Source organism: Oncorhynchus mykiss, chromosome 16 (genome assembly GCF_057628025.1).
Source record: "Oncorhynchus mykiss isolate SJ-2025 chromosome 16, ASM5762802v1, whole genome shotgun sequence".
Taxonomy (NCBI): Eukaryota; Metazoa; Chordata; class Actinopteri; order Salmoniformes; family Salmonidae; genus Oncorhynchus; species Oncorhynchus mykiss.
Window position 1 is genome coordinate 13,684,256 of NC_143037.1, and position 11,734 is coordinate 13,695,989.

The following is an 11,734-nucleotide window of genomic DNA, read 5'->3' on the forward strand; positions in this document are numbered from 1 at the left end:
CAGTTGTTTTGGCGGTGTCGGAGGTGGAACTGCATTAGAATTGTCAAATCCGCAAGAGGCTTTTAGCATATCTAAAGCGGACCATGCCATTGGCTGCACGGAGTTGCATTACAAGAACTCCCACGCAGCCTTGTTTACAAGTTTGAACACTGGAATGGTAGATGTCGTCTTGACCTCAATTAAGCTGATAGAAATCCTCTATTATTTAATTTAATGATTTTACATTTGAGCATCATTATTTCTATATAGCCTACACTTCCTTGTTCTAAACTTCTAACGAGAGTGGGACAGGTGTGGCTTCGTGACAATGATCAAGAGCAGCTACTCACCAATTTGACAGCTCCAATGCAGTTCCACCTCCGACATCGCCGAAACATCAGGCATGCCGGTTTTGGCTATCGCCGGTTAATGCTTGATCTGATTGAATCTAGGTCTAAGGAGGTTCTACTTGAGCTTAGACAATGGTATTGCATGAGAAGGTGATGCCAGCCGGGTAATTCCTCTTAGAAAATATTTGTTAACCTAAAATCCAGATTGAAAAGTCAAGAGTCTTTCACACTATAAACATTAGATTTTATTTCTGAAAGGAACAGAGAAAACAGTAAACCATTTCACACACAGAGACCCTTCCTTGCAGTAGAAAAAGATGCTGGCGGTTAGACACCATGGCTCGTGTCATAGCCCTTTGCATTCTGCCTCATGCTTATTTACACTTGAACAAACAAAGCAGCTGACAATGTTCACCACTTCCTGGTAAACTCTGAAGCCTCAGTCCCAAGGCATAGCCCTCTAACACTGACCTCTTTTCCATTCATTTCCCTTTTAAACACTTCCCTTACTTAGTCGTACATTCCTTAAATAACATCCCCACTCTCCTCATTCTCTTTCCCCTATTTCCCATAGGAGCATTCACATACCACGGGTTCATGAAACACATTGAAGATAGAATAGCACTTACATACAGTAGCAGCAAACATTAAGAGGTTAGGAAGAGCATATAAAATGCGTTTGCATGTAAAGGCTTTTCAAAAATACAATGGACGTATGTATGAAATCCTTTGTGCAAAACAAAGGTAGGTGCTCCATTTAGGCCTACACCTAGTTGATAATATGCTGGGGTATAGTCATGCATATTTACCTGTATTGCTTTTCTTTTTTGTTTACCTGAAAGTCCTCACTCAAACGGTGCCATGAAACACTGAAGCAACTTCAATATGAAGTTCGTCATGCTGTACCAAATTATTCCACTTTCAACGTCTCATTCTTTCACATTCTCACATTTAAAAGGCATACTGTATTTCGGTCAGTGCAAAGACTGCTCTGGAACTGTCAACCATGTCCGTCAACATTCGGGCGACTTACGTTATACTGACATTTTGATGGCTTACCTTTATGTCTAACGGCAAGGAATAGTTCCATCTCTTACAGGGCAAGTAAAGCTAATTCTGTTGATATAAAACTCACCAAAACAGATCTCCATGTACAAAATGTTAAGTGCAGGCTCCCAAATCTGGAGTTATCTTTCTCTTTTTGAAAAAGCCTTAGAGCTAGATTAAATCCGTAGAGCTGGAGTATTGCGACAGATCCGAGTTATAGCGCAAATTAAATTTAAAGGCAATGTTCCTATGTTCGTGGAGACTGCATTTACGGTAAACGTTGCATATTTCGGCTCAATCGGAAATTACCTTGAAATTTTAACAGATCTTTCGCGATACGGATTGAATCCAGTCCCTACTCGCTGTGTATACAGGTGGTGAAGTAATGCCATTGTATGACCAACAGCTTAACCTCATCCCCAGGCTCGGATTGCTGGCGCATAGAGTAGTCTCGACAGAGTGAGCGGGCTGGTGGCCGAGATTACAAACAGCTTAATGGACAATCAAATTAACATTATAAAAGGAAGGCATCTATGTTACAACAACTCATGATTTACCACATTTTTTAAATTCACTACAAAAATTGTACACTTTTAAAGTCTTAACCAATTTCTAGATATCTCAACCTTAAAATGCACTTTGCTATTTGTTGTTAATTCTAGCTATATGGCGGCATTTTACCACAATGCTTTATGTTGAGTACTGGTCACAGTGATTAGGGGGTTAACAGGATGATAAGATGCTTACAGGCTCAAACTGTTGTTTGTAGATTTCTATACCTTCACATATACCCCCAAACATGAAGAGAAAGAAACCCATTATGAACCTTTCCATTGTGACAAAACAAACATGCCCACTAAAGCCCCACAATGACCTCAACTGTTGACTTGAACATCTTAACTGTTCAGATTGTGGTTATATCTTCATTGTTGAGGGGGGGGGGGGGGGGGGGGGGGGGGGGGGTCAGCCAGCACTCCCATGTGTACATACTATTACATTTTCTGTTGTCACTCCTCTTACATCAAGCAATTAGGAGTTGATTCTGTTGGAGAAGCTTGTGGATTTCTCATAAAAGCCTTGTTGTTGCTTCACCAGTATGGGGTTGTATTCTCTATGTGTCCCCAGCTTTGCCATTCAGGGAAGAATCCACTGGACGTTCTCGGGCTCCCAAACTGGTCAAACTCCATCTCCGGCCTCTTGCCGTCGCTCTTGAACTCCACTGGTGCGGTGGTCTGGATGATGGGGTTGCTGGTCTGGTCTGCATCTGTGTCGTTGTGGAGCAACTTGTAGTTCTTCTCATCGTTGTTGTCCCAGTACGTCTGATCCTGGGTGGTGAAGCATATGCAAAACTCCACACGCTCCTGTGAGGGCACAGAACTTGGCAGGTCGACAGTGAACGCGAAGGTGTCAGTGTCCAAACAACCGTACACATTGTTTAGGTACGTACTAGCAATGTCCGTGTGGGTTTTCCACGAGTCAAACGTTAGCCGGATGGAGACCGATTTCTCAAAGCTTACGTTCCTGACTTTCACAGTGCCGGTGAGCGACCGTTCCTGGAGTATGCAGTTTTCCAGACATACTTGGTTCTTCTTGAGCCGGTTCCTGAAGTCCAGATAATCTGCAGCGGGCTGTGGGAAATCCAGAGTAAAACTTTTCTCCACGGAGACCTTGAGGCCAGCGGTGGCATTGGCCAGGTCAGACAGGTCAAATTGCAGGTCAGACAGTGGGTCCTCCTCAAACTCCTTGAACACGTGGATGGCCGTTAGGGACATGCCTTTTGAGTCGGCAAAGACCACCCGCTTCTTCCCCTTGGCCCTGGCGCTCTTCCATCCCAGGCTGGAGTCCTCTAGCTGCTGCTTGGAGCTGATGCATGGCCTCAGTGGTTTGTAACGGTTGACCAGGTTTCGCGATCGGCAGTCCTCGTACGTGCTGAGGAAGCTGCGGAGGGGTGGAGAGCTTGCCAGGCAGATCCTCATGGCTACATCTACTGGCATTATGGGACCTGGCATTGGCCTGGGGTTCAACATGTGGAGGACCCTGTTGAAAAAGAAGAAAGCACCAGACAAGGTTAAAGGCTAAATAGTTATCTGTTTAGAGGAGACTGAAAATAGTAAAATGTAGTCTAACTAAGTAATGGAACGTTCCGAATGCAGCTGTGAAACCCTGACCTGATTTCACTGGACGTGCTACCTTCTCCCAGACCCCTGCTGACGTAGGTCATTAATTGAAGAGACCTGTCATCCAAATTAATCTGGCACAGATTTGTAAATATATATAATACATTTGTTCCTGGAACAGTTTGAAAATCTACACTGACAATAATGCTCAAAATAGTTTACAGCAGGCTATAATTAAGCAATAAGGCAGGAGGAGGTGTGGTATATGGCCAATATTTTTTATTTTATTTAACCTTTAACTAGTCAGTTAAGAACAAATTCTCAATATACAATGGATAATGACTGTCCTTATGCACTATGCAACGCAGAGTCACAAACCCCCGAGGTGCCTTATTGCTATTATAAACTGGTTAGCAACGTTATTAGAGCAGTAAAAATACATGTTGTCATATCCGTGGTAGACGGTCTGATATACCACAGCTGTCAGCCAATCAACATTCAAGGCTCGAACCACCCTGTTTATAATAAGCAATGGCCTACAAAAATCTAGAAAATAAATAGCTATCAACCTTTAAAACGTTTTTACTTACACTAGAATGGCTTTAACACATACAGGTTTAAGTTCGTAGCAATGATTTTGGGCAGTAGCCTAGGGCAGGGTTTCACAAACTTGGTCCTGGGTGAACACATTTTGTTTTTTGCCCTAGCACTACACAGCTGATTCAAATAACCAAAACATCATCAAGCATTGATTATTTGAATCAACTGTGTAGCGTTAGGGCAAAAGCCAATACGTGCACCCAGGGGGACAGGGTTGGGGAAACCCTGCACTATAGAATGGCCAGTCAATAAAACAATTAAGAAACAGTCTCCAAGGTAAAATAAAATTGGTCAGTGAGTGAGTTAATCATATTTCAGCCAGAGGTAATCTCACCTGGCATTCAAAAACGTTTATATTTAAGTAACGTTTCATGTTCTTTCATTGCGCAGTTCAAAATAATTGTCCCATCTATTTACTGTGCATCGAAGCGCTTCATCTTTGACGCACTGTGAGCTTACCTTGTGCAATTCATTGGAAAGACAAACACTTTAAATGTTGCTGGTGAATAAACGGACTAACTTTTTAAAAACTAAATCGAAAAAAATGTTATTTAGCCATTCCGATGAAATATGGTTGAGGTTCCTGAATGCTGCGTGGCACGCCCCCTTCCCCTCTGCAGTCCAGCTGTACTGTTAATGGCCTCCGCGTTTTCAATCGGTAGGCTACATCGGACGATTTGCATACTGCTTCACGTGAATACAGGATGATAGCCAATGGAGAAGCCAAACGAGGATGGCTCGAGCAATCAGCGAGCAGCTTTGCCTGTCTACAGTCCGCCCCAGGTGCTGAAACGTCTAGTCGGCTCAGGCTACGTTGAAGGATGGGGAGTGGAGGCGGAGATGGCTTGACAGAGTCATGATAGACCTCTACTGGTTGTTTTTCTGTTTAGAAACAACTAGCATGTAAATAACATAGTTATAATATTGTGTTGCACCAACCCCCCTCCCCTCCCCAGTGCTTCCCACGTTGTGTCAAGTTTCCTGGATATTCTTTGGTTGGTGGACCATTCTTGATAAACACAGGAAACGGTTAAGTGTGATAAACCCAGCAGTGCTGCAGTTCTTGACACAAACCAGTGTGCCTGCCAGCTACTACCATACCCTGTTCAAAGGTACTTCAGTATTTTGTCTCAAGGTTTAAAAATCCACCTTTAAACTGTCTCCTCCCCTTCATCTACACGGATTGAAGTGGATTTAACAAGTTACATCAATAAGGTATCGTAGCTTTCACATGGATTCACCTGGTCAGTATATGCCATGGAAAGAGCTGGTGTTTTTTACACTCAGTGTGTATACATTATAGACTTTGTAGACATTATGTACATTATTCCTTAAAGTAAGCTTATCATTTCTCAATATTTGGAAGATAGGCCTGAGACATCTCATAACATTTCATTAGCCCATTGGTGAAATTCCAGGTCTAGTTGACTCCTTTTGTATGGGAAAGTATGGGACCACAATCAAAATATAAGCCTGGGTTGGGAGACATTTCTATTGAGACCTTAGGCAACTTCAGGCTCTGAAATACCTCCACCCTGACAGAGCAAATCTATTTGAACTTGTCTGAGCAGTGTATAAATTCACCATAGGGATTGTATGATCATCTGCAAGATGCCATTTAAAGCTAGTAAGGAGGACTCTACACAGAAGCATCCCGGGGAAACATTGTTCAATTCTGTCTCTGTAGGTCATGCTGGCCTTAGAGCGGTGCAGGTTACTGCAGCTCTTTCTAGCTTGCAATGAGCTGGAGGAGTGTTCTCACCACAACCATGAATGTGGTAGGCACTGAAGAGGCGAGGCCTTGGAGAGGACAGTGCGAGAGAGGGTGTCAAGTGAAATGTCTGGCATTAGAAGCCTTACAACTCAGATACGTCTCTGTGAATCAGCTCTTGTCTCTGTGGGGAGATAAGGTGCTATGAGTGACTCTTACGTAATCGCAGTGCGAAAATGGAAACCATTTCACCACACAGTTCATTGGTACTGACTTCAGTTATAACTGTATTGGATTATCTATTTTCACAAAGGCCAACACAAGGTTTTTCACACAGACAATATTCTCTCCAGTGGTGTAAAGTACTTAAGTAAAAACACTTTCAAGTACTACTTAAGTAGTTTTTTGTTGTATCTGTACTTTACTATTTTTATTTTTGACAATTTTTACTTTTACTTCACTACATTCCTAAAGAAAATAATGTACTTTTTACACCATACATTTTCCCTGACACCTAAAAGTATTCGTTACATTTTGAATGCTTAGCAGGACAGGAAAATGGTCCAAATCACGCACTTATAAAGAGAACATCCCTGGTCATCTCCACTGCATCTGTTCTGGCGGACTCACTAAACACAAATGCTTTGTTTGTAAATTATGTGTTGGAGTGTGCCCATGGCTATCCATACATTTAATAAACAAGAAAATGGTGCTGTCTGGTTTGCTTAATATAAGCAATTTGAAATGATTTATACTTTTACTTTTGATACTTAAAGTACATTTGATCAATTACATTGACTTTTTATACTTACGTTTATTTAAAACCAAATACTTTTAGACTTTTACTCAAGTAGTATTTTACTGGGTGACTTTCACTTTTACTTGAGTAATTTTATTTTACCTTATCTTTACTTTTACTCAGGTATGACAATTGGGTACTTTTTCCACCACTGATTCTCTCTAAAAACATTTTTCTTATTGCAACATATTTCCATATAGCAACCATTTGGCATAAAGTATGTGCTTCCCTGGTTCGGTAAAGTAATATGTCTAGCGGTCACGGTCAGGAGTTCCTGCATATTCATTGGTTCATGCATAACAGGAAGTTAACTTTAATGCCAGTCTGCACGTCCACAGAATGCATGTTCACTGCTTTACAGTAGCAACACACAGTGCCTTCAGAAAGTATTCACACCCCTTCACTTTTTACACATTTTGATGTGTTACAAAGTGCGATTAAAATTGAATTAATTTTAATTTTTGGTCAACGATCTACACAAAATACTATGTAACGTCAATGTGGAAGAAAAAAAAAATAAAAAAAAAATAAAAAAAAAAAATATATATATATATATATATATATATATATATATACAGTGCCTTGCGAAAGTATTCGGCCCCCTTGAACTTTGCGACCTTATGCCACATTTCAGGCTTCAAACATAAAGATATAAAACTGTATTTTTTTGTGAAGAATCAACAACAAGTGGGACACAATCATGAAGTGGAACGACATTTATTGGATATTTCAAACTTTTTTAACAAATCAAAAACTGAAAAATTGGGCGTGCAAAATTATTCAGCCCCCTTAAGTTAATACTTTGTAGCGCCACCTTTTGCTGTGATTACAGCTGTAAGTCGCTTGGGGTATGTCTCTATCAGTTTTGCACATCGAGAGACTGACATTTTTTCCCATTCCTCCTTGCAAAACAGCTCGAGCTCAGTGAGGTTGGATGGAGAGCATTTGTGAACAGCAGTTTTCAGTTCTTTCCACAGATTCTCGATTGGATTCAGGTCTGGACTTTGACTTGGCCATTCTAACACCTGGATATGTTTATTTTTTAACCATTCCATTGTAGATTTTGCTTTATGTTTTGGATCATTGTCTTGTTGGAAGACAAATCTCCGTCCCAGTCTCAGGTCTTTTGCAGACTCCATCAGGTTTTCTTCCAGAATGGTCCTGTATTTGGGTCCATCCATCTTCCCATCAATTTTAACCATCTTCCCTGTCGCTGCTGAAGAAAAGCAGGCCCAAACCATGATGCTGCCACCACCATGTTTGACAGTGGGGATGGTGTGTTCAGGGTGATGAGCTGTGTTGCTTTTACGCCAAACATAACGTTTTGCATTGTTGCCAAAAAGTTCAATTTTGGTTTCATCTGACCAGAGCACCTTCTTCCACATGTTTGGTGTGTCTCCCAGGTGGCTTGTGGCAAACTTTAAACAACACTTTTTATGGATATCTTTAAGAAATGGCTTTCTTCTTGCCACTCTTCCATAAAGGACAGATTTGTGCAATATACGACTGATTGTTGTCCTATGGACAGAGTCTCCCACCTCAGCTGTAGATCTCTGCAGTTCATCCAGAGTGATCATGGGCCTCTTGGCTGCATCTCTGATCAGTCTTCTCCTTGTATGAGCTGAAAGTTTAGAGGGACGGCCAGGTCTTGGTAGATTTGCAGTGGTCTGATACTCCTTCCATTTCAATATTATCGCTTGCACAGTGCTCCTTGGGATGTTTAAAGCTTGGGAAATCTTTTTGTATCCAAATCCGGCTTTAAACTTCTTCACAACAGTATCTCGGACCTGCCTGGTGTGTTCCTTGTTCTTCATGATGCTCTCTGCGCTTTTAACAGACCTCTGAGACTATCACAGTGCAGGTGCATTTATACGGAGACTTGATTACACACAGCTGGATTGTATTTATCATCATTAGTCATTTAGGTCAACATTGGATCATTCAGAGATCCTCACTGAACTTCTGGAGAGAGTTTGCTGCACTGAAAGTAAAGGGGCTGAATAATTTTGCACGCCCAATTTTTCAGTTTTTGATTTGTTAAAAAAGTTTGAAATATCCAATAAATGTCGTTCCACTTCATGATTGTGTCCCACTTGTTGTTGATTCTTCACAAAGAAATACAGTTTTATATCTTTATGTTTGAAGCCTGAAATGTGGCAGAAGGTCGCAAAGTTCAAGGGGGCCGAATACTTTCGCAAGGCACTGTATATATATACATACATACAGTATATCACAAAAGTGAGTACACCCCTCACATTTTTGTAAATATTAGCAAAGTGTCATTTCTTCAGTGTTGTCACATGAAAAGATATACTAAAATATTTTGTCCGTCCGCAACCACAGGGCTCTCCAGAGGGTTGTGCGGCTAGCTCAATGCATCACCGGGGGCACACTGCCTGCCCTCTAGGACATCTATAGCACCCGGTGTCACAGGAAGACCAAAAAGATCATCACCACCCGAGCCATGGCATGTTTACCCCACTACCATCTATATAGAAGGTGGAGGCAGTACAAGTGCCTCAAATCTGGGACCGAGAGACTGAAAAACAGCTTCTATCTATTAAATAGTCACCACTAGCCGGCCTCAGCCCGGTACCCTGCCCTGAACGTTAGTCACTGTTACTAGCCGGGTTACCACCCGGTATTCTACCCTGCCCTATGTACATAGTCATTGAACACTAGTCACTTTAAAAATTATTACATACTGTTTTATCCACTTCATTAGTACAGTGGGGCAAAAAAAGTATTTAGTCAGCCACCAATTGTGCAAGTTCTCCCACTTAAAAAGATGAGAGAGGCCTGTAATTTCCATCATAGTTACACTGCAACTATGACAGACAAAATGAAAAAAAAATCCAGAAAATCACATATTTGCAAATTATGGTGGAAAATAAGTATTTGGTCAATAACAAAAGTTTATCTCAATACTTTGTTATATATCCTTTGTTGGCAATGACAGAGGTCAAACGTTTTCTGTAAGTCTTCACAAGGTTTTCACACACTGTTGCTGGTATTTTGGCCCATTCCTCCATGCAGATCTCCTCTAGAGTAGTGATGTTTTGGGGCTGTTGCTGGGCAACACAGACTTTCAATTCCCTCCAAAGATTTTCTATGAGGTTGAGATCTGGAGACTGGCTAGGCCACTCCAGGACCTTGAAATGCTTCTTACGAAGCCACTCCTTCGTTGCCCGGGCAGTGTGTTTGGGATCATTGTCATGCTGAAAGACCCAGCCACGTTTCATCTTCAATGCCCTTGCTGATGGAAGTAGGTTTTCACTCAAAATCTCAAGATACATGGCCCCATTCATTCTTTCCTTTACACGGATCAGTCGTCCTGGTCCCTTTGCAGAAAAACAGCCCCAAAGCATGATGTTTCCACCCCCATGCTTCACAGTAGGTATGGTGTTCTTGGGATGCAACTCAGCATTCTTTGACCTCCAAACACGACGAGTTGAGTTTTTACCAAAAAGTTATATTTTGGTTTCATCTGACCATATGACATTCTCCCAATCTTCTTCTGGATCATCCAAATGCTCTCTAGCAAACTTCAGACGGGCCTGGACATGTACTGGCTTAAGCAGGGGGACTCGTCTGGCACTGCAGGATTTGAGTCCCTGGCGGCGTAGTGTGTTACTGATGGTAGGCTTTGTTACTTTGGTCCCAGCTCTCTGCAGGTCATTCACTAGGTCCCCCCGTGTGGTTCTGGGATTTTTGCTCACCGTTCTTGTGATCATTTTGACCCCACGGCGTGAGATCTTGGATCGTGGAGCCCCAGATCGAGGGAGATTATCAGTGGTCTTCTATGTCTTTATTTTGTATTTCTTCAAACCAAGCAGCTTACCTATTGCAGATTCAGTCTTCCCAGCCTGGTGCAGGTCTACACTTTTGTTTCTGGTGTCCTTTGACAGCTCTTTGGTCTTGGCCATAGTGGAGTTTGGAGTGTGACTGTTTGAGATTGTGGACAGGTGTCTTTTATACTGATAACAAGTTCAAAGGGGGCCATTAATACAGGTAACGAGTGGAGGACAGAGGAGCCTCTTAAAGAAGAAGTTACAGGTCTGTGAGAGCTAGAAATCTTGCTTGTTTGTAGGTGACCAAATACTTATTTTCCACCATAATTTGCAAATAAATTCATAAAAAATCCTACAATGTGATTTTCTGGATTTTTTTCTTCTCATTTTGTCTGTCATAGTTGAAGTGTACCTATGATGAAAATTACAGGCCTCTCTCATCTTTTTAAGTGGGAGAACTTGCACAATTGGTGGCTGACTAAGTACTTTTTTGCCCCACTGTATATCTTGTGTTCTAGTGAAGGCACATTTACTGCTGTACACACCTTTCCTATTCATATACTGTCTATACTGTCTATAGACCGTACACACAATCATATATCTACAGTAAACTCCCAAAATATTGGGACAATGACACATTTTATTGTTGTTTTGGCTCTGTACTCCACTACTTTGAATTTGAAATGATACAATGACTATGAGGTTAAAGTGCAGACTGTCAGCTTTAATTTGAGGGTGTTTTCATCCACATGGGGTGAACCGTTTAGAAATTACAACACTTTTTGGACATAGTCCCACCATTTTACGGGACCAAAAGTATTGGGACAAATTCACTTATATGTGTATTAAAGAAGCAAAAGTTAAGTACTTGGTCCCATATTCATAGCACACAATGACTACATCAAGCTTGTGACTACAAATTTGTTGGATGCATTTGCTGTTTATTTCGGTTTTGTTTCAGATTATTTTGTGTCCAATAGAAATTAACTGTAAATAATGTCTTGTCATTTTGGAGTCACTTTTATTGTAAATAAGAATAGAATGTTTCTAAACACTTCTATATTAATGTGGATGCTGCCATGATTATGAATAATATAGAAATTACTCACAAATATCGTACCCCTCCCAAAATACTAACCTTCCCTGTTATTGTAATGGTGAGAGGTTAGCATGTCTTAGGGGTATGATATCTGTGCATCTGTAACTTTCTCACTCATCAATATTCACAATTAATTCAGGATGATCCATAACCATGGTAGCATCCACATTAATGTAGAAGTGTTTAAAAACATTATATTCTTACTTACAATAAAAGTGACTCCGAAGTGACGCCAAACTCT

At 41.2% G+C, this 11,734-nt stretch overlaps 1 protein-coding gene across 1 annotated transcript; it reads right to left on the reverse strand.

The window, feature by feature from the left end:
* Positions 1 to 556: 556 nt before the first annotated feature.
* On the reverse strand, positions 557 to 4,998 carry LOC110491403 (protein phosphatase 1 regulatory subunit 3C-B). Its single transcript, XM_021564818.3, has 2 exons — positions 4,553 to 4,998; positions 557 to 3,413 (listed from the first exon to the last, which is right to left on the reverse strand). Exons 1-2 carry the CDS (start codon positions 4,564 to 4,566, stop codon positions 2,465 to 2,467), a joined length of 963 nt encoding a protein of 320 aa, XP_021420493.1. The 5' UTR covers positions 4,567 to 4,998; the 3' UTR covers positions 557 to 2,464.
* Positions 4,999 to 11,734: the final 6,736 nt, after the last annotated feature.